Here is a 22,154-nt window from a genome sequence, read left to right as displayed (position 1 = left end):
CAGATAGCTGCGCGTAGTTGACTATCCTCCCGAGCCCCGTCGCGGTGATCGCGGTTCCAATATCATCGGGCCTCGAAACCCTGAGCATGAAAAGCAAGCTCCTAATCTCATCCACCCTCCTTCAACGGACCATAGTACTCTCCCTTCGCTCAAATGGTCATTCGCAGACTGGCATGTGCATATTGAAGATGACAGATGGGCACGTCAGACTACAGTCCGCAAATTACCCGACCTCTACCGAGCTCGCGGGAGTAGATATGCGTTTCGACGAGGAAGCCGTCCGAGAGCTTCATAGGCATCGTGAAATGGAATGGGTGTACATGCCCTTACTGGGCGGCTGCAGGTGCACAATTCTTGATGACGGAGGTGCTCATGAGGCTAATCTGACCAAGAGAAATATCTGGTACGCACCAAAAGGTCAACCTCATTCTATTCAAGGTGTCAGCAAGGGTGGGTGCGAGTTCATGCTAACGGAAACTTCTCAGAGGACAAGACCTTCCTCCTTTCAAACTGGCTGGCTCATATGCCCAAGGAGGTGATGGCCAAGAACTATGGCCTTGATCCCAGCGTCTTCGACAAGCTTTCACAGAAAGGTGATGAACCTGACGATAGCGTCAGTTCTCCTCGTCATTGCAAAAAGAAAAAATATATATACTGTCAACAGAAAAGTATATTTTTCGGGGGTCACGCCTGATACATCCCCGCCTGGCTTTCTGTCTGACGTTCCGAAGTCTGAGCATCGTTTCACGCACTGCCTTCTCGTCTAACTCCCGTTCGAGACACCAGGCAGTACAGTCCGTATTGCTGATACCTCAAACTTCCCTGTCTCGATAACCATCGCCGCCGTGCATGTGACTGTAGAACCTCATGGCCTGCGGGAGCTCCACTGGCACCCGAATGCCGATGAATGGTCGTTCTTCGTTCGTAGTCGTACCCGAGTACCTGTTTCAAACAAGGGAATGTGTTTGAGTGTGACATCACAGGTACGCTTCGATCGGACTTCTAAATATTCAAGTGTCGCGGAAAATCGAACCGACCTTAGACTCAACGTGACCACTCTATGCTCTTATGTTCTATCACGAACAAATAGTCCAATGGATTATATGTAATCCGGCTGTCTTCCAAGTATCATCAGGAACTCGGCGGGTCAATTGGCCGCTCGACGTATCATGAGGCTCCGATCTCATCCACGCGTGGACGTCAATCTCGAGATGTTAGGCTTCGGAGTGGTTGAATTAGGTATGTCTTTCTTCTGTCTCTACTGTTCTGGACCAAGACACTTACTTGAGTTATCTCTCGATTTTTGGGTGCGTCTACAGTATTTTACTGAATGAGAACTCTACAAGCCCTGCATCCTACAACTGCTCTAGTAACGGCCTGAGCATCATTATCCCCCCGCCACGGGTGGCGCATCTGCAAAAGGGTCCCCGTATCTTCAGTGAAAGATACTTATATAGATGGCCATGTAAAGCACAAGAGCATACAATTACACGAGTAGTATGTACAAGAATGCATCAATCCCAATGATCAGAAAGGCACAGGATCTTCCAGTGTCAACTTTCCTTCAGCGACAAGCTTCATCATCTCATCTGCGCGGCGCAAGTGTGCTTGTATTTTCTCGTCTCGCCCGCCTCGCTGCAGAATAGAGAACGCCCATATCTTCATCATCTTGGGCACGGCTGCCCGTAAAGCAACGGCAGCTGTGTTGAAGTCGCCAATAAGACACCGGCATTTCGCATACAATCCATAGCGCAGCTCAAGTAAACTGGGAAGTAGTGGTAAACCACGCGTGCGAGTCTGTGTTGGTCACTTACATGCATGAAATTCGTCATCCACGGGGTATGTATTAGCTGCCTGCAAGTATGCGTTTACCCCATTCATAAGGCTAATACACGCAGGAACACCATTGCTGTACCGAGCTTTCTGTGCATGATAGAATCCTATCGTCCTGAAAAGCAAGGCAACCATGAGAAAGGGACAGAAGCGCAGGGAAACAGACAAAGACATACTTATGAGCAATTGCAGCAGGATAGACACAAAAAGACAATACCATGCCAGGGTCAAGTTCCTCCTTACTAAGGTTATTTGATGCTATCATGATGTCAATCTCTTTGAGAAGGTCTTCAGCTTCTTCCTTCAGTTGTTCAAGATGAAACTTGGAGTTCAAGCTAGGGTCGCTGCTGTAAGCCTGTCATGCGATTAAGCAGGTACCAAAAGAAACATGACTCGCAACGCACGTTCATAGACATCGTGAGGTGCATGCTACGCACGCCTCGCAAAAAATTATCCTGGAAAATCACTCCACGATCATCTTTGTGAACATTCTTCCAAACAATTCGTCCCCATTCAAGCAAGTCAACAGCTCGTTTCAAAAAATGAACACCGGTGTCAGGTCTGCCTCCCAGATGGCTCTCCAGCATGCCTTTCATTATCCATTTACTGCACTGGACGATCAATAGATATTACGATACCAAGCTCATACGACGCACCGAACTGTCACCGACAAAGCAGGCCGTACATCATTCCATCCTTTTTCCTTCAGGCGTTTCTGTATCAGTTCCTTAATAGTTTCGACCCCGCCGGAGTAGGCTTGGTGAGTCGTAGCCTCGAATGTGACTGAAGCTCGGTCAGTGTGATTCCTCACGCGATGCTAGAATAAGATTGCCTTGGTTATTGTACTTGGTAATCCAGTCGGGGTGATTTATATGGAACACGCGCTCGTCACGCATCAAACCATTGGTCAAATACGTCAAGCCCTATACATGTTAAGTACCATGACATTGCAAGCCGAAGAAAACAACTTGAATTTACCATCAGATTTCCGTGATAGGAAAGGCCTCCTGGAGCTTGAGAGTGAGGGATGGATTTCAATTGATTAATAGATTCCACCCCTTTCGTGAATTCCTAGTACATGTCAATAGGACCTTATTACATAGAAAGGCGCAAACATACCTTGTATGCATATGAGATCAGCCAAGCCTACATAAAAGGTACCACTGTTTAGCGGTAGTATACAACATTATAAATGAAGCTCACACTACTAGAAAAATTTTCGAGACCCGCTTTCCCGGAGTTCAGGAAGCATCTCTGTCGCAATTTTCCAAGGGAGATTGCCATCATCGAGGTTGACACGAGCAAACATCGGTTCTTTGGGGTCTTGCCACGGGTTTGGGCTGCATTCAGACCGGCACTATACTGATCTTTCTGCCGCTGCTCTGCGGGACTGAGGTAGGTTTTTGGGAGTGCATCCAGTGCCTTCTGCCACGCTTCAGCACTTTTCCTCGAAGTCTGCGAGGGCCTATGCACGATGTCAAATTATGCAAGAGGGGAGCGGCGCGCGCGCAAGGACTTACGTCTTGAGATGCTGCTAGTCGCGACCACGCTTTGGCATAGCCTGGATCAATCTGCGTGGCCTAAGACGCATTAATGTTTTCTCCACGTATACGATGCTGGCATCAGTACCATCTTTGCATCATCAACAGCGTCTAGGTATCTATTTGAAAATTACGGTCAGCTGTTTTTACTGCAGCTCTATAACTGTGACCTCACCTATTCAATCCATACTGGCAAGCAGCACGGTTCGCATATAGAATGGCATTATTGTCATCCAGAGCAATAGCCTCGGTGTATTTTGCTAATGCCCCAACGTAGTCTTGCTTCCTAAAGAAGTCGTTGCCTTCATCCTTGAGCTGTGCTGCTGTCGGTTTCGACATGTTTCAAAAACTTCGAAGGCTTCAAATAGTTGACGTGTGGTATGAAGGACCGTAGTTTAGACCAAGGTGGAAGCCAGATTTAAACTGGTCGACACGAGGCATCCAGGGCATTTAATAGGGGAGTAAATGCCCAACGCCCCAGTCTAACGGCCCAACCTCGTGAGCAATGTAATATAAATAGAAGTAAATACAAAGTTACTTATATTGCAGCCGACCTAAAAGCACTTAGCAATTGTTTTGAGGAAAGTTACAATATCATACAAAATCAACAGGACGTCGACCATCGCACGCGCATCCACTATGACATAAAAACTGCCAATTGCTTGATCATACAACGTTTATACGGTTCTACCTCCTCACCCCACGGACATGCCACCAGCCCGTCAAGAAATCACAATTCACTGAGCCCATCTTCTGGATATCGCCATATTGCTTAGACTTCAGGTCTTGCTGAATACGAATATGCCAGTGGGACTGTAGTAACTGCACCAGAGATCACATGTGAATATTTAAATGGTCGTTCTTCAAAGCTTCAAAGCTTCAGGAGTTCAACGTTCAGGAGCTACTAGCGTTCGCACGACCCGTCGGCGAGGTAGCCAAAATTGGACACCATCATCATATGTACGACCAGATCTGTAAAAAAGAGTTCAACACGCAATCCAATTGAATAGGTTGGACTGAACCGACTAGTAACTAATCAAAGCACGTGTTCAAAATCAAATTTTCAAACCCCAGAACCTATTACATAATGACCCACCGGTCCATAATCTCGTTTTTTCCCCAGTGTTATATCTGTCACATCAACGTCAACCCACAGGGTACCTTCCAGTATAAATCCATTCTATCTATCTGATCGATCGAGCTAGTACGTGTTTACCTCCATACATAGATCGCTAACCACATTCCCTGACCAGTGAATTTATCCATCATGATTCTCAAAACTCCGAGAAGTGCGGAGTCATATGTCAGCACAAACCCGGCTACTTATAGTCTGTAACACGTGAAGGGACCAGCGCTGCACTGGCCATGCACAGGATAGGCTCCCGTAGACACGCCAATTAGAAGTATTATAGTCCCTACTTTTCAACGACGTGACAGCATCCACAGAGCCTCGGTAAGCAAACCAATTCATCAAATCATGCAAGCAGCAAGAGTATGACCACAACTTTTCATTCCTGGTTTAAGGTCAATCACTGTAGCAAATATGCTGAACTCAGTGTAGTGTGCACATGTAGCCGCATCTGTGTCACTCTGACTGGTGCTGTAAGGATACGGCATGTATCCCTGCCATATATTGGCTGATTCGTCCGCCGCTTCGCGCCTGGAGACGGTACATTGCTTTCGTGATCTATGACATGTTCGATTCCTTTTGAACATGATCCCTGGTGTATTTCTCACAGTGCTACTGTGGTTGAGATAAGCCAGGGTATGGGGTTAAATTGGACTAACTGACTTGTTTCATTCCCGCTTGGCAACGTGAGTTCAAGTTACAGTGTCTGCTGCCTTAGGTTACATTCCCTATGTGTCCTGCCGTGTCTGCTGCGGTCATATGACTTATAATGCTATAAGGGCCCAAAGAAACCACCGACACCCCCAGTGAGTGTCTAGTCGATACAAACATAACATTTTCGGGATATTTGACGTCCAAATTTTATACAGGTATGAATCAATTGTAGTAGCAGCCCTAAATGGACCCTATTTATCGCGGCTTCGGTCGCGAATGGTCACGCCGCGACTCGACCGTCAGGCCTTCAGGTCTGAAACCATACTTCGCAAGTCGGCCTCTTTCCTGACTCAAACTGCGTCCATTTTTACCCGTGTTATTTCTCGACCCGATGTCATCCGAGTTGTCCAGATGACGCATCGATGACGCGTTGATGATGTAGAGGACGTAAGCCATGCTCCTCCTATTGCCCGCATAGCTTACCTCTTCTGTCACCCTGTTTGCTAGTGTGATCTAAGCGTATCAGGTTTGTCTATCTCGCACTTGGTTCATGTGTGACGACGAGCTCTTGACACCATGCGGTTGCTGCTCCATGACTTGGCAAATGTCTAGTGTTTTTGAAAATGTTCGAAATTTTTTACAATCACTCCTCCCAGCTCTACAGTGTACTCTGCTACCCTCGACATCATCTACACAAGTTGCGCAACCCTATACGAGACATCGGATGTGATAACTATGGTCGAGTGGGGCCCGTCTGGCATTAGGTCGCATCCGCACACTCTGCCCGTCACAGGAGAAGCTGATAAGCTGCTCAATGAGGACGATTCCAGCAGCTGCGGGTATGATCATGGCATCCTCTGGGACGTATATCAGGTGTGTAGCCAGAAGCATGTAATCATATTCTAAACAGAGGGGGTTTCACCATTTTAGACGTTCCAACCAGATGTAATTCTCCTGCTGATCTACACAAAGCCGACTGCTGGGGAATAAGAAGAGCCTGAACTGCCTTCAAATCTTTACTCTGGTTTGGGTATGCAATCTCGTGCTTTGTTATCAAGGTTTCTCTGACCCCCATAATTAGTGAACAGCTTTGGACCAACTGGTACAAGAGGTGTGCGATCGAGAAGTTTATGACATACACCTGCCAAAGCTTCGGATACGCCCCCCCCCCCCCTACCGTGACAGCGTGATAGTAACGTCAATTAGACCATATATGGATGCTTTGTCATCCAATCGATGTTGCAACGAGAATTGAAAGAACAGAACGTGTCGACAAACGAGTTAGTAATAGAGACTTAGAGTAGCAAGTACAACACTGTAGGGACATGTACCATCCATAGTAGTACAACCGCAGTTCGGCTTCGGCCCGCTCCGGTCTGGTGTTCAGCAGTTTGTCAGCATTTTGGCTATCCTAGTGAGCCAGGCCATTTATGTATAGTTTGGTCCGGCTCGTTAGCCGCACGAAGTGCCACGAACCAACCGTAAGCCAAAAATCGGCTTGAACTGGCTCGAGGCCAGCTTAAGGCGGCTCAAGCTGATTTGTAAATGCTGGAATCAACATCTTCTTTCTTGAAGTCTCGTTTCCGTTTAGATTCACTGTTAGATCCTCAACTTGTCAAGGCTCGAGTTATCACATACCATGAACCACAAGGTTCCAATACGAGTTGATGGTAGATTCAGACTCGGAGATGTTATGGGATCCAGTTCATACAGTTAGGGATCTGCACGGGTATGGGTAACCCGCATGGGTCACAGGTACGGGTACTACTGGGGTACAGGTACGGGTTGGGATTCTAAGACCCGCGCTCTTACCCGTACCCCAGCTATACCCGTGCCTTCCATAAACGCGATACTTCCCACGTGCACGCTACAACCGGCACCACCACCAAGCACTCACCTGCTAACACGCCACCACCAGCATCCTCGCGTTCGGCAGCACTCGCTGCACCCCCCATGCCAATTCTTCCAGCACCCGTTCTAACGCCACTAAGCACGTCAATGGACGCCCTCAGCCAGCAACCACCACCACCATTCACACGTTCCTCGACGCCGGCACCACCACTAGTGCTGCCGTGGTCCGGTTCGGTCCGGTTCAGAGGGCCCTGGACGAGAACCGAGAACCGGACCATGGTCCGGTTCTGCAAAATCTTCGAACCCCGAACCGGACCACAGAGAACGGTTCTCTGTGGTCCGGTTCGGTTTTTTTCTGGTCCGAACTCGAACCGAACCCGAAAATTTTCAGTGGCAAGCGCGAAAAACAAAACATTGAAATACTAGTTTACACATTGAGTAGCTACTCTAATGATGACTCCATACCCCTCTGCCTCTGTAGCTGCTGAAGATGCTGACGTGGCCGGCGCTTCAGAAAAAATTGTGATGCTGATGGCCGCAGGATTCTCCGAAAAGTGGAAAGCCCACATGATGAGAGCCGTATTGATGAAGACTGACCAATTCATGAGGACACACTCTGACATTTTCAAGTAAGGCGTAAGAAATGGTCAAGAGATGAACAATACTACTCACCGACGGCCAAAGCCAAAAGTGAAAAACTGGAGATCAACCGGAGATTATCGCGCGCAACCTGCATCGTCAATCCAACGCTGAGGATTAAACCTGTGTGGTTCGGGGAAGACTTCAGGATTGTTTGCGATAGCCCTGAAGCACAAGCGTCAAACCCAAAGGTGAGAGGACGAAAATGATGGTAGTTCTTCCAAATGATGTCCTCAATCGCGCGATGCGCAAAGCCTGTAGTGCAAGGTGATCGTTCAACATCGCGTCATCACAACTCAAATAAAACGTACCTCCAAAAACTCTCATTGTATTGAAAGATTGGGTCGCGTCCAGCGGGGTGAGAGACAACGGGCGAGAGACAGAGGGTGAGAGACAGTGGGCGAGTGAGACATGGCAAGCGAGCCAGCAAAAGCCAGCCGGCAAGAACAGCAAGCGAGTGAGAGGGGATGCAGTGAGGTGGCGGGCATCAACATAGGCGCAGGTGGCGTGGCGTGTGATGGGTTGTGCGCTGGTAGCGATGGGTGCTGGCCCTTGAAAGAATACTGTCTACTGTATATATTGACGGGTTAGATTTACAACATTCTCAACAAGCAGGCCTGGCTGCGTGTTAGCGCTACATATTTAGGCAAATATCAAATATCAAGTGCCCGACGTTCCACTGGGCAAGTTCTGACATCCGCATTTCTGCGACACTCTCAGATCTCGACTCATTCAACGCAAACCACACCGCAGCACAAATTGAATCTGTGACACACCTACTCTCTTTGTTTCCCGGCATCGATATCACAATCGACCAGTACCTCACAGAGTCCCAAGAAAAGCAAGGTGCGAAATGGTCAACTATCCAGCTCGGACTCGAGGCTTCAACTTGGGCCACCTCTTGAAACTGTTCGTATACTCTTCAACTTTTGAACTACCAGAAATGCATGTTCTCCGGATTACGTGCAGCAGAGAACGCCAAGATTCTACATGAGAAGCGTAATGAATTATTGGAACATCACTGTTCCCCGAGTACATTCGTGGCAAATACTCTGCATCAACGTTGTAGCCATGAGTCATCGAAACAGAGCTCAGAGCGTGCCGTTCATTTCATCGAAGAGAGTCGACAAGCGACCGTGTGTATTGCCAAGAAGGGGGGTGGATAAAGATGCCCGATTCCTTTGCGCGTCAAAAGATTATCAGGTCGTCTGTGCAAGAGACTCAGTGTAGAAGGAGGAGTCTGAACGGCTGCTCCAGACATGATGGTTTTGATTCCTGACTTAGCTTGCTCAGTAGGATTATGTACAGCAGAGAACGCCAAGATTCTACATGAGAAGCGTAATGAATTATTGGAACATCACTGTTCCCCAAGTACACGTCGTGGCAGATACTCTGCATCAACACTGCAGCCATGAGTCATCGAAACAGAGCTTAGAGCGTGCCGTTCATTTCATCGAAGAGAGTCAATAAGCGACTGTGTGTATGATTGCCAAGAAGGGGGGTGGATAGCGATGCCCAATTCCTTTCCGCGTCAAAGGATTATCGGTCGTCTGTAGTGCTGCCGTGGTCCGGTTCGGTCCGGTTCAGAGGGCCCTGGACGAGAACCGAGAACTGGACCATGGTCCGGTTCTACAAAATTGTCGAACCCAGAACCGGACCATCAAGAACGGTTCTTAACAGTCCGGTTCGGTTTTTTTGCGGTCCGAACGTGAACCGAACCGCAAATTTTTCAAGCAGCAAGGAAAAACATTCACAATACATCTACATGACATTGGGTAGCTAGGCTAATGACACACCAGCTGCGTACTCTTCTGCCTCTACTGCCGCTGACACATGACCATTCTTATAGGCTGCCTTCATTAATTGTAGCGCGGAGAATGTGGATGGTGCGAGGGCGTTGCGGCGCAGAGTCAATGTGATCCCCGCACTGGAGAAAGCGCGTTCCGATGGGACTGCACTGCCTTGAATGGGCAGGTAATCACGCGCAACACGAGCTAGCGTTGGATATTGCATTGAATGTAACTGATCAAGGATGTAAGCGGGGAACAATGAATTTGAGGGCTGACTTACACCCCACCACGCGACAACGTCATCCGTCTCTTCCAATGGTGAAGTAAGGTATGCGGAGAGCTCTTGATGAGGATCGCGCGTGCGATGGTCTGTAGCTTGACGTTCCATGATAGCGTCGCGCATCCAGGAAGCACCATATGTTACAGGGATCTGTAACACCTACTAGAGCCCCAGCTCTCCCTACACCTGCCCCCGCTCTGCTAGACTCCCCGCGCGGCGGTGCGCCGCCTGCGCCTAGAAAGACAGCGGTTTGGACCGCTATGACCCCGCCTCATGGCGCTATGACCCCGCCTGATGCTATGACCCCGCCCCTGGCCTAGACGGCCTTGTACCTGTTCCATGAAGGCTGTACGCCTCATGGACACCCTAGATCAGCGCATGTATACAGCATGCCGCTTCATGAAGATCCGGAGCGCTTCTACGCGCCTCCTGTTGATTGCGCAGCTGCACTTGGCGCTGCATGTATGATCAGAGGTTAAGCCTCATGTCCTTTATCTAAACCTCATGTCTGGTTATCTTAGATGTACGATATACTATAGATTACAGACTGAGCTTGAACACCTACATACACTATGTATAAGTAGGCACATTGTTGTAGATTGAACTTCACTTTAATCTACTAGGTTCTACCAAGAACTTGCTCATCTTAGCTTAACTGCTTCCTTGTGTGAGACCGCACTTCAAAGTCGCCCCCATACGACTTTGCACGTATCCGCTAGCCCTGCATCTCGACGAGCGCCGTCTTACCGAGATCGCCGGAGGAATCCTTGACGTTCCGTCAAGGCCAGACCATGCTCAGCTTCAGTAGACTCACTCGAGTCGTCGCTGAGAAGAACTATCCTAGTTCGCACACGCTGACCTACAGTCGACGTAACACCATAACAAATTGAAGCTTTCGTTGTTGACATGGCCAATGGCTCCTTGGGTTGCAGTCCTGGGGCTGGAGGCGCTTGATAATATTTGTCAAACTAAGCATCCATCTGAAGTTAGAGACCGCCAGGATACTTAAGGTTGAATAGTACTCACCACCGCCTGAAGACGAGCCCTCCCATCCGCGACCTTCATCTCAGTCCATCGCCGTTCAACATATGCTAACTTGTAGTTGGGGTCAAGAACTGTAACAAAATGAGACATGGACTTGAGCGAAAACTTGATACTTACCTAGACAGATAAAGTAGACATCCGAGTCACTAGCTTTCTGGTAGTACTTCTCAACATTCTTGAGACCCTTCGTAATGGCATCCGCGATTATTGCGTATTCTGGATTTCTTGCCATCGTCTCCCATGCGCTAGCGAGACACTCTAGTGTAGGTATAGTCTGCCAGGCTGTTGGGTACGCGACCGACGAGAATGATTGCTGTGCAGTTGCAGGTTCCTATAACAATCAGTAAATAAAATAAAAACAGATATACAAATAAGTACCTTGAGGACGTCATGCACTAGCCGTATCTTCCTCCAGTCGGCTCGATCAAGCTTGAAGTCACTATATGACTTGTTGCGCAACTTTGGGACCTCATGGCTCTCATCGGCAAGTAGAGTGAAGCGGTTGACAGCCTGAAAGATGTTAGATACTAAACCGGCAGTTGTACATCTCACCTACCAGGCGAAGAGACAAGAAGCGCTCGAGGCACTTGAACAAGGAAGCCCAGCGTGTTCTCACCCATGTCAGAATCTCACGAACGGCAACACCTTCTTCCTCGCATGATTTCTTGAAAAACGCTTGAGCTTGCGGTGATTTACGGATCTAGTTATTGGTTGTGTCAATGAGAACTCGAAGACAAAAAGAGAGGACTTTACCTGTTCAATGAGTGCCAATGCTTTTCCAACAGCATCGCCGACATCAAAACCATCCTCAATAATAGCTTCAGGGTCGTGTGCAGTCTTCAGACATCATGAGGCAAATAACTCACAAGTTTTTTGTTAGCACCTCGTTTTATGTGTGGAGGAGACCCTAACACCACAGAGCAACAATATCCAAGGAGATCTGTTAGAGATGACAACCGGTGGAGGATCATGCTTATCCAGGAAGCATATAGACTAGAACATGTAGATATCTGTGATATAGGTGAACATATGTCAGTCAGTAAGAGTTCTTGAGAGTAGATTGATTAGTACTTACCTTCAAAAAGGCTAACAGTAGCCCGATTAACAAATAATGCAAATCTCGAAGATGATGCTTTGATGTCGACATGGACACCGACGTCGTCGTTATTGAAGTCGAAGTTGAGGGAATTCGAAGTCAAGGAACGGTTCGGGAAGGTTCGGGAAAGTCGAACCAGAACTGGACCATTAGTGAAGGTCCAGAACCCAGAACCGTTTTCCGGTCCGGTTCTGGCTGGTGAGGGAACCATGGACCGAACCACAGAGAACCGGACCAAAAGTCTGGTTCGAACCGTGGTTCTGGACCGGACCGCGGCAGCACTAACCACCACCACCATCGCTAGCAGCTCCCTTCCCACAGCAACAACCACCTCCATCCAGGACGCCACCAGCAGCTCCCACCTTGTGCTACCAACCGCCAGCATCGAGCGTCTGCGCCCAGAGCACGCCAGCGAATGCTGGCGTGGCTCGGACACATATGGAGGATATGAGGATGAGGAAAGAAGGGAAAGAGAAGGAAGTGAGAAGGAAAAGAGGAGGAACGAGAGGAGGAAGGAAGGATCTTGTCAGTAAGTCGCCGTCCTGACTCTGCCCTTATTTTCTGCAATGAGGATGCGACACCCGACACATCACACTCTTGCACCACCACACCACCATCTCCCATTTCGACATGCTCACCTTCGACTTCGATCGTACACGACACACCACCTGCCACGACATCAGCGTCTATTTCAATGCGTCTGTCATTCGCGCTGTGCCTCCACTCCTCCTTGTGCCATCCACATATGTTCGAGTCACGTCAGCATTCGCTGACGTGTGCTGGACATATGTGCTAAGCACTGGCGGTGATACCTATGGTACCCGCAGGTAAACCCTGCATGGGTGCGGGTACAGGTCTGAGCTTGTTGTACCCGCCGAAAACCCATACCCATCAGAGCGGGTACGGGTTTTTGCCGGGTGCGGGTGCGGGTATGGCCTCCAATACCCGGGGGTTTACCCGTGCAGTTCCCTACATACGGTATGTCATTCACAAGTCGTCTACAATTGTAAAGATTCAATATACTATGTGCCCTGCTTAGCTGTTGTATACCATGCACGGAACATCATGAAAGATGATGCAGTTGCCATCAAACTTGAACTCATCGCCAACCACTCATCTTCTGTACAGCGCGAATACACCATCTTGAAACGACTTGAAGGTGGAGTTGGAATACCCCGTGCCCTCTGGTTTGGTAGAGAGTCAGCATATCATGCTTTGGTTCTCGACCTCCTTGGGCCGTCATTGCATGATATTTTCCTCGCACACAATCAAAAATTCAGCCTTCACACTGTCGTGAATCTAGGAGACCAGCTGGTCAGTTGGTCTGTGCTGGGCTGTTGCAGATAGGCTAACCCATTTCCCAGCTCTCTCGTCTTGAGTACATCCACTCACACAATTACGTTCACAGTGATATCAAACCGCAGAATGTCTTGGTGGGTCTTGGCCATTTGAGGCACACTGCATTCATTATCGATTTTGGTATCGCGAAGGAATACTGGGACACTACAACCAAAGTCCATATCCCATTTTGTCGGAATCAACGTCTCACTGGCACTCCCACATTCGCTTCACTCAATAATCACTTAGGAGTTGACCCGGGTCGTCGTGACGATCTCGAGTCGCTGACATACATGTTAATCTATTTGTTGTGTGGCTCCCTTCCATGGTTAACTAGTGACCATGAGAAGTTCTCTAGCTGTTCTATACTTGAGTGCAAAGTCAACACCACCATCGAAGTTTTATGCGATGGAATTCCTGTCGAGTTTGCAAGTATTCTCATTTACATGCGCTCTCTTGCATTTTCAGAAGACCCTGACTACGGACATCTTCGTTTGTTGCTTCACGGTCTTTGAGCCACATTGTCTGCACCAGCTATGCTGGATTTCGGCCAGCCTGATGACCACATCATACATCCACCTCCGATCTCCAATGAACACTGGATGACTGAGGCAGTGCCCCCATGTCCGCTGGATGCAACACCTCTTTGCAGATCGAGTCGTATGTGAGTGATCTGTTTCATTTTTCTGCAATCTGAAGCTCAAATGATTTCCAAGTTTGCACCCACGTAAATGTAATGGCTCTCTGATGCACCCAACTACTTCAGCTCCACCCCGAAAAAAAGACACTAGTTGCTAAATCATGCTGTTGAATAATTATATCTATCTGTACATAAACTATACAGTGCACGAACATTGGATGCGGCCAAACACATGTCAATGAATCATCAGATTCCCGATTCCCGATTCCTGACTCCCACGCAGTGCTTCTCAACGTGTCTCCTTGTCCATCGCAACTTGAGTGTTATTTTTCCGCAGATCAGTTGGCCTAATCAGCATCATGATTCATGAACATTGGCCAGCCTACTGGATGATGCATGGGGACCCTTCCTTTCACCAACGCCTCGCTCCCATTTTACAAAATTTGACCACGGGAATGAAGGTAAGCTTAACCCATTAATGTGGTTGATATCTGAAACACCTGCTTAGTGATACATACTATCATAGAAGCATTCATTGACGGAATATCTTACCAACACTCATCAAAGACGCCGGCACACAGGGCTTGAGTAGAGGCTTGGTATTCATGAAGATCCTCTATCATACACCCTACTGGATGGTGCATGGGGAACTTTTCGCAAACATGCCATGTCCCTTTCGCTGGATGGTATCGCTGTATTGTGATCTCGCTTCTGGACTTCACTGATCAGCCAATTGACTCCGAGGATGCAGGTAAGGTAAGCTTTACTTCACTTGATATATCCTACTGATTGCGAGATTCAGTGCCCATCAGAATGCATGTTTTATGTTATCCTTCTCATTGGGTAAGCTCTATAGGTGCTGGGTGCTGGGCATCGTGGAAACCCCACTCACATGTTGTGCTGCCTAGAACCACTTAAAGATCTCACAGTATGTAGCATGTACCCTGGGTGTACGTTCAGTTGTCGCTCTTGTGTCATCACAACTAATGATGCTGTGTTTAGACCCGTTACTTACCTTGTGCGACACATTGGACCTGTCATCTCAGTACTGGGGTTTCCCCGTCATTTCCCCAGGACGAAGCTTTATAATGACTGCCTTTGGATTTTCATCATTACAGTCACTTTAACATGCCTCCTCGTCGACGAGGGCAGAAGTCTCAGGTTGTCACCATACCTACCCCTGCTGCTATACCTCTCATCATTCCCACTGCTGCTGCCCATACCACTGCTGCCCCCATCACTGCTGCCCCTGCCCCCATCGCCACTGCCGCTGCATTGAATGCATTTATGCTTCAACATCCCCATAGACAACGACAACTGCCTCTGAGGTTCCGCGACAACAGCCCAGTTCGGGTTGGCACTAGTCATACGGCAGATGATGGAGAATACATTGACATTGGCAATGTCTCCGGGGAGGAAGAGGACGACTTACCTTCACCTGGAGTCAGGGCTCCTCCAGTCCCTGGCCCACTGCAGACAGCTACTAGTACCGTCTACTCCACCCAAACTGATCCATTGGCCGCGGGTATCCGAGGAATGCAGCCCAAAAGCACCACTGATGTCCGTTACTTCTTCAGGCTAGATTCAGCTACTAATCGCAAGGTCTGCCAACCCTGCGAGTGAGTATGTGTCTGCTGTTCTTTCATTCTTTCTTACATCTTTGTCCAGGGAGTTGCAGAAGGTGGACAGTTCACACCAAATCTCTACATACAAGCACATGACTGGCACGTTGGCCCATCGTAACCATGCTTTCTATTGTCATACCGACCTTTACCTACAAGAGGCAGAGCACCAGCGCTGGCCTATTCTTGTAAGGTCAGTCAAGGAGCGACTTAATGAAGGGTGGTCTTTGGCAGCCATCCGTGAAAGACTCCAGGACCCTGCTTATCATATCGACTCGCTTGGTCCCATCCCTAATCATGGACCTAACGATTCGCTGCCTGGAATCGGCTCATCTCCTGACGATTACATACCAGATTTTAGCATTGATGAGATGCACCGTCAGTTAGTGAAGTTCATAGTCGCAGATGATCAAGTGAGTTGGTATTTACTTTCTATGTGCCTTGCTAATTGATTATCTGTAGGCAATGAACATACTTGAATGTGTGGAGTTTCGGCGCCTGATACGTTTTCTGTGGAAGGATGTGAATGAGTCAGACATTCCTCACCGCACAAAACTTCGTGAATTGATCATTGTCGCATGGCACAAGTATTTCCAGGTGTTGAAAAGTGATCTTGCAGTAAGTGTCTAGTTGTCGAGACTCGAGAGTCCCATCTTATGTATTCTTACAGAGGGCGCAAGGAAAAATATCCTTTACGTCTGACCTCTGGTCAGATCAGAAACTCCGCCCGTTCATGGCACTCACTGCCCACTGGATTGCCAAGGAAGAGCAGACGTCAGTGCTCATCTTGAAGGCAGCCTTGATTGCTTTTCACCACGTTCCGGGAAGCCATACTGGCAAATCTCTCGGTTCAATAACACTGCATCTCCTCGATCGTGCTGATGTTGCAAAGAATGTTAGTGTTTAGCTGTACTATATGACACACGCTGACTTTGTTTAGCCTGGACACTTCACATTGGACAATGCAGCAAATAATCAAACATCAATGAAGGAGCTCTCCTGCTTACTCGAGGAATGCCAGATTAATTATGATCCGATCGAAAACAGAATCCCCTGTTTTCCGCATGTGATCAACATATGCGTGAAACATATCGTCGACGACTACACCACTGCGGACTTTTCATGCGTGGAGGACAAATGGGATGTTTGCGGTCAAAATATCAACAAGAAGGAATATGTTGGCGCTATCACCGGTAAAGCTCTCGAATGGGCCAGAAATGTCGTGCGCTCCATCCGTGCATCAAACCAACGACGTGGGAATTTTAGGGATACTATTGTGATAGGTAATGAAAAAGGATGGTTCCAAGGAAACAAAGGCAAGCCCATAAAGCTCCCTACAGTTGAACTGCTACTCGACAAACCAACACGCTGGGATTCAGTTTATGTCATGCTTAATCATCTATGAAATCTATGTCAGGTGAGGCCTCGTCTCACTAAACATTTGTCATAGACTAACAGTTACCCAGGCGGTTGATTTATTCTTTGAGTCTGCCAATCAACGCTCCATATACGACAAAAGTTGAGTCCAATAGAATGGCATTTCCTGCAGGACTTCGAAGTAATTCTGGAGGTCAGTATCAATGTCTTCGCAACCTATGTTGTATCTAACTATGTAATGTCAGCCCCCACACAGAGCCCAGCAATCTATGTCGAGTGAGAGCACTCCTATGTTGAGCAGTGCGGTTCCAGCTTTTGAAAGGTTACTCAAGGATTGGAAGCAGTTGGCCGATGGCGCCCCTCACTGTGCGCCACTGATTGACATTGGTTTGACTTGGGTAGAGAAGTACGATGACCGGATGGCTTGCACGAATGCATATGCAGTTGCGATGTGTCAGTCCCTTGCATTTTCATACAAAAGTTGATGTCTTATAATTGATTTTATAGTTGTTGATCCTACGCGCCGAATGTCATGGGCCACAGATCATTGGGACGAAAATCGAGTTAATTCAGCGAAAGAATTCATTCTCAAACTGGTATGTCTATTTAACCACCAACAGCATGTGCTCATATGTCGTGCAGATGCATGCCAAGAGAGCACAAAGGACCCCCGACGTACCAGTTCCAACCCACCAAATCTCAAGACTACAGTCACGCACGCTAGGCTCACGTATCTACAGACTTCCTGAGAGGGATGTACTGCCAAATTGCCCCGATATTGTCCAGACGGTCAATCAGGAGTTTGGGGCTTACAGTACAGCTAATATCAGCCCCGAGGGAACAAATGTACTCTCCTTCTGGCAGGTGAGAGTCTTGTTCTGTGTTAAATTACATCTTTCGTCATTGACCATGATGTTTCGACCAGATGTCTGAGGCAATGTTCCCAACAGTTTACGCCATCGCTATGGACTACCTCCCGATTCAGGTGTCTGCTGTTCCCTGTGAGTGGGTGTTCTCGTCGAGCAGTGAAACATATACAAAAAAGCGCAATTGCATCAGTCCGGTCCTCATGGAGGCACTACAGATGGTGAAGTTCTCCGTAAAAAGGAGCGACTGAATTTCACCAGAGGTTGGGCGGCGTCGCGATGGGCCATGGAAAGTGAGATGGTATCTGACAATGGCTCTGACGAGCTTTTGGCACCTGTCTCCAGTGGAACTACAGGTGACAGTCATGCATATGATGCTGTTCTCAAAGCTGTTATGACTGGGGTATGTCGAGCTGTCTAAGTCCGAGTGGACTGAGATTCGGCGAGACAGACGTGGTTCTTCTCTCGAGTGAGAGGTCAAGGTTTCTGGCTAAGGCAAGTATCGGCGACTTCCTTAGAATAGTGGTTCTTAGATAGCAAGGTTGGAGACCTTGCTAAAAGGACTTGTTCCAGGTAAAACCCAGTAGATTAAAGTAAGGAAATACATGTGGTACACTATGTAACTATATAGTGTGAGTTCAAGCGGAGATTGTAAGTGCGTATCAAGATAGAAGGCGGACAGCCCGCTTGGTAAGTGATAAGAGATAACAGATAGGAGATAGTAACCATGGTGCGGACAGCCCGCTTGGATAAGAGATAGCGATCTAAACATAGCGATGGTTACTGGTACGGAAGGTTAGCTTGGCGATAATATGAGTGAGGTTCTGGAAGGTGATTGGTCGTTCGTTGAGAGCTGTGTGCATGTACCATTGTCCAGTATCGAAAGAGAAGCGAAGAGAATGAATATACCGTAACAAAAGCCATTGCAGAGCATGAGTGCAATGATATCGACGACCAGGTTGACATCTATGATACCTGACATCTCCTCTATCTTCATGGATTTTTATTTCGTGTTTCTTACTTTTCATTTACCATCACACATTTTACGATTCTTCTTGAGCTATGTTTTATCCGATCTCAATTGTCACTTTAAACGCATCTGACAAGTCTCCTGGTCTAGGCTATCTGGATCTTCTTCAGTACCGTTTCTGGGTGAGAATATCACATCCTCAGAATGTATTGAGTTTGAGTCATGCTGACCAAAGATGCTGCTCATCCATTGACAATGACAGGATGTCGGTTTGTACCAAGAACGGGTGAGTTTGCTTATCATTTGTTGAACTCCAGCCTTGCTGACCAAAGATACTGCTGACAGGACGTGAGCTTGAGGTGGACAATCAACGTGTATGCGAGCCCATGAGTACACCACGTTGATCTAGCCTAGGCTTTGTAGGCCGCACATGAAATCCATTTGACACTTCACTCGATGTATGTGTTTTTCAAAGTAGCAGCAGGCCCGTGCGCTAAGACATAGATAAGTGTGTGTTTCTGTGTTAACATCCTTTTTTCACCTCGTACTACCACCTTCTGACACCCGGCCCTGATTTTTAGTCACCCACCCACCTCCCTTTCTCTCTTGATACACCAGCATGATTTGGTTTGGTCTCATTTTATTTTATTGAGCGCAAAGGTTCATCTCTGATCTACCTAATGATGAACTACATTTGACAATTTTGTTTCTCGCACCCCTCTCCACTCACTCAAATGCGATGTCCCCACTCGTGTGAACGTTCACAGAAATAACTTACAAGCTCTTCGAGTGTCTTCCTCGTTCTGTGCTTGCAAGTCTGCAGCGCAGAATGACCCCTCTGTTGCAGTTCGATGTCGTAGGGGCGAGTCTGATGTTCTCTGTCCAGTAGCCCTGACTGATAAATCGATTATTTTTAGGCCCTTCCCACAGAATTATCTCTTTTCATCTTCACGTATCTTCCAGCAGCTTGCTCGCGTGCTCTCTTGTTTCTAAACGTTGGCACACCCTCACAACAGACCAAGTACTTTGGCGTCGTCTTTGCTATTCACACGGCTGGGAATGGCGCATGGACGTTGCTGCACCCACTCCTTGGGATGGACTTGGCGATGCCTTCTCTGTTCCCCACCATGAAAGCAAAGCTTTCGTGGTAAATCACTAATTTGACACTTCACTCGATGTATGTGATTTTCATTTACAATCAAATGCAAGCTGACATTCAGGCCAGATTTTCTACCGTCACTAGAAACCTATACTCAATAGTATTTCGTCTTCATCCCTCTCTTTCACCTTCACCCTCCCGAACGTGTACTTCCTTAACTACAAAGCGACTGGTACTTCACCAAAGGTATGCGGTCACTCGGCTTTGCCAATATGGTGGATGTGCTAAGAAGCATTCGATGTAGTCTGTATCGTCTCATGCACGCATCCCCACAAATAGCTCGATGTGCAAGTGCATTTTTACTGATAGATTCTCCATACAGCACAAGTTCTGCGTACTTCTGTGATGACTATTCCTCCCGCACTTTCCAACCCGACCTCTCCACACATCTGCAACACTCATTCACTCCCGCACTTTCCAACCCAACCTCTTCCACACTGCGCACCACCAGTTCTTCATTGGCCGTTTCTGGACTGATCTCTCGCTTTGCGAAGCTTTCGCTAGCTTCGCTGCCCTTATCCTCTTCAACTCCACCCGCTCTGCCTCTATCTTGCGAGCATGATCAATGCTGCAGTACAACTAATTTTTTTTTCAACTTAGCTTTCTGTACACCAGATCCAATCACTTACGTTTCTTTGAGGACCCATCATGAATCGCGATTCTCAGTATCGAATTCGATGTGCATTCAATGATTTTGGAGTAGTGTTGGCACTTGGGCATCAAATCCGATCGCTACAGCCTACAGCACATTTCCTTTTTCGGTGTTTGATTCAAATTTTCAATCTATTCTACACAACAAGGTAAAAGGAAGCATGATCCCCCTCCGCATCTCACGGCACATCTGCCTTCTCATCATCCAACCTCATCGTTCCTGCCTTGCACGCCCACCTTGCCCATGCCATCTTCTAATTTTGGCACACCCCCAGTCGAGGATCCAGCTGCAATTTCTCAACCTGTACCGTCACCTACGCTCTCGGTACCCTCGCATTCTTCTAAGATGACGAAACTTGACATCCCCGCTTCTTACTGTCTTTACAGCACCGAGATGCAACAGCTTGTACCAAGGACACAAGTGTATCGTACACGAATGCAGCCTTAGATAAATTGTGGGCTCGGAGATGTGCAAATTTATATATATTATATTATATTATACATATTCTGATTAAATTTGGCTTGAGCTGGCTTAAAGCCTGTAAATATAGCTTCATTGGCTGGACCGGGCCATGTATTACATAATGTATAACTACATACACGGCTTGGCTAACTATGGTTCCGGCTCCGGCTAAAGCCGGACATAAACTGAAACTGCGGCAGCACTAATTGTAGTGATTGATTGTTGAAAAAAGAGTGCGGAATCAAAGCAAATGTGAGAAAGCAAAGCAAGTATCAAAGCAAGTAAGTCTATCCAACAATATTTCGAGGTACAACGCTGAAGTGGTCGCATGGCCGCAGTACGAGCATGTTTAGCTGGTAGAGAAGCGGCAGGCTGAAGAGCATGATGTTTGCCTGCAGATCTGGAACTTGATCCAGTGTCATTTCCTTTCTCCAATGGGTCTTCGGTGCAGGTGAGCAGCCTGCGTTTGTGATACCGACCTGTGTAGATTAGTATAGATGTATACTACATAAATGAATAAACATACTGATTCCAACATATTTACCGCATGAATGTCCTTCATGCGATGAACTCGTCATCTAATGGAAAGCATGAGGCATATTAAAGGGGGTACATTGTGAAACTATTACGCGTGGGTGGGTTGAACGTTGAGACTTGGTTGAGACGCATCAATCTCTGAGATCTGAGACTTCAGACTCACGACTACATGATGCGACGCGACAGTATCACGTGCTTTACTTTTTTTTTGTACTATGTCTTCACTGATTTAGCGGATAACTTTTTTTGACACGCATTTTAAATTGAACAGACTATCTAAACATGTTCTTGTGTAGTACAAACACCCCCCCTTCCAGTATACAACGAACAATTTCACGTAGATTTGAAGTCAGTATTGAGAAGCTCAGAAAGGGTGCTCGCGAAGCTTCAGGTGGCTGTGATTTAAGGTTTTTCGCTTATGTAAAGTTGAGCCCTATGTTCGGGATTTTGCGAACGCACACCTCTTGAACTGGTAAGTTCCGAGTACTGAATCACGTGATGCATTGGCAACCTTCCGCCTGAGTCTTGAGAAGAACTTGAATGTGTCCTGGATCCGTGTTTGTTACTTTGGCATACTAGTTGCATGTCGAATGCTGCCATGTTTTGCTTGCTTCAAGCTTCTCAGACCTTGGACGGCTTGCCAAACAAAGACTGTCCTCAGCCTGGCAAGTCCA

The 22,154-nt window shown here is 47.5% G+C and overlaps 4 protein-coding genes across 4 annotated transcripts; 2 read left to right on the top strand and 2 right to left on the bottom strand.

Moving 5' to 3' along the window:
* Positions 1 to 188: 188 nt before the first annotated feature.
* F5147DRAFT_773294 (RmlC-like cupin domain-containing protein) lies at positions 189 to 694 on the top strand (the record flags this gene model as incomplete). Its single annotated transcript, XM_041441446.1, has 3 exons — positions 189 to 450; positions 486 to 613; positions 665 to 694. The coding sequence occupies 3 exons, from the start codon at positions 189 to 191 to the stop codon at positions 692 to 694; spliced, it is 420 nt and encodes a 139-aa protein (XP_041293205.1).
* A 736-nt stretch (positions 695 to 1,430) lies between these two features.
* On the bottom strand, positions 1,431 to 3,897 carry F5147DRAFT_693521 (uncharacterized protein). Its single transcript, XM_041437251.1, has 13 exons — positions 3,550 to 3,897; positions 3,463 to 3,493; positions 3,354 to 3,413; positions 3,037 to 3,288; positions 2,953 to 2,979; positions 2,812 to 2,904; positions 2,666 to 2,756; positions 2,490 to 2,616; positions 2,238 to 2,439; positions 2,010 to 2,188; positions 1,815 to 1,948; positions 1,727 to 1,765; positions 1,431 to 1,700 (listed from the first exon to the last, which is right to left on the bottom strand). Exons 1-13 carry the CDS (start codon positions 3,711 to 3,713, stop codon positions 1,528 to 1,530), a joined length of 1,572 nt encoding a protein of 523 aa, XP_041293204.1. The 5' UTR covers positions 3,714 to 3,897; the 3' UTR covers positions 1,431 to 1,527.
* Positions 3,898 to 7,299: 3,402 nt separating this feature from the next.
* Positions 7,300 to 8,178, bottom strand: F5147DRAFT_693510 (uncharacterized protein; the record flags this gene model as incomplete). The annotated part of the gene is made up of 3 exons (XM_041437250.1): positions 7,300 to 7,624; positions 7,681 to 7,902; positions 7,959 to 8,178. Coding segments are annotated over 3 exons (636 nt in total), but the record flags the coding sequence as incomplete, so codon positions are not given.
* Positions 8,179 to 12,295: 4,117 nt separating this feature from the next.
* Positions 12,296 to 13,710, top strand: F5147DRAFT_745630 (putative casein kinase I; the record flags this gene model as incomplete). The annotated part of the gene is made up of 3 exons (XM_041439765.1): positions 12,296 to 12,386; positions 12,897 to 13,171; positions 13,222 to 13,710. 3 exons carry the CDS (start codon positions 12,296 to 12,298, stop codon positions 13,708 to 13,710), a joined length of 855 nt encoding a protein of 284 aa, XP_041293202.1.
* Positions 13,711 to 22,154: the final 8,444 nt, after the last annotated feature.

Source organism: Suillus discolor (genome assembly GCF_016758755.1).
Source record: "Suillus discolor strain FC423 chromosome Unknown F5147scaffold_25, whole genome shotgun sequence".
NCBI classification, from domain to species: Eukaryota; Fungi; Basidiomycota; class Agaricomycetes; order Boletales; family Suillaceae; genus Suillus; species Suillus discolor.
The sequence above is the reverse complement of the archived record's forward strand: the minus strand, read 5'-3'. Positions and strand labels throughout refer to the sequence as shown.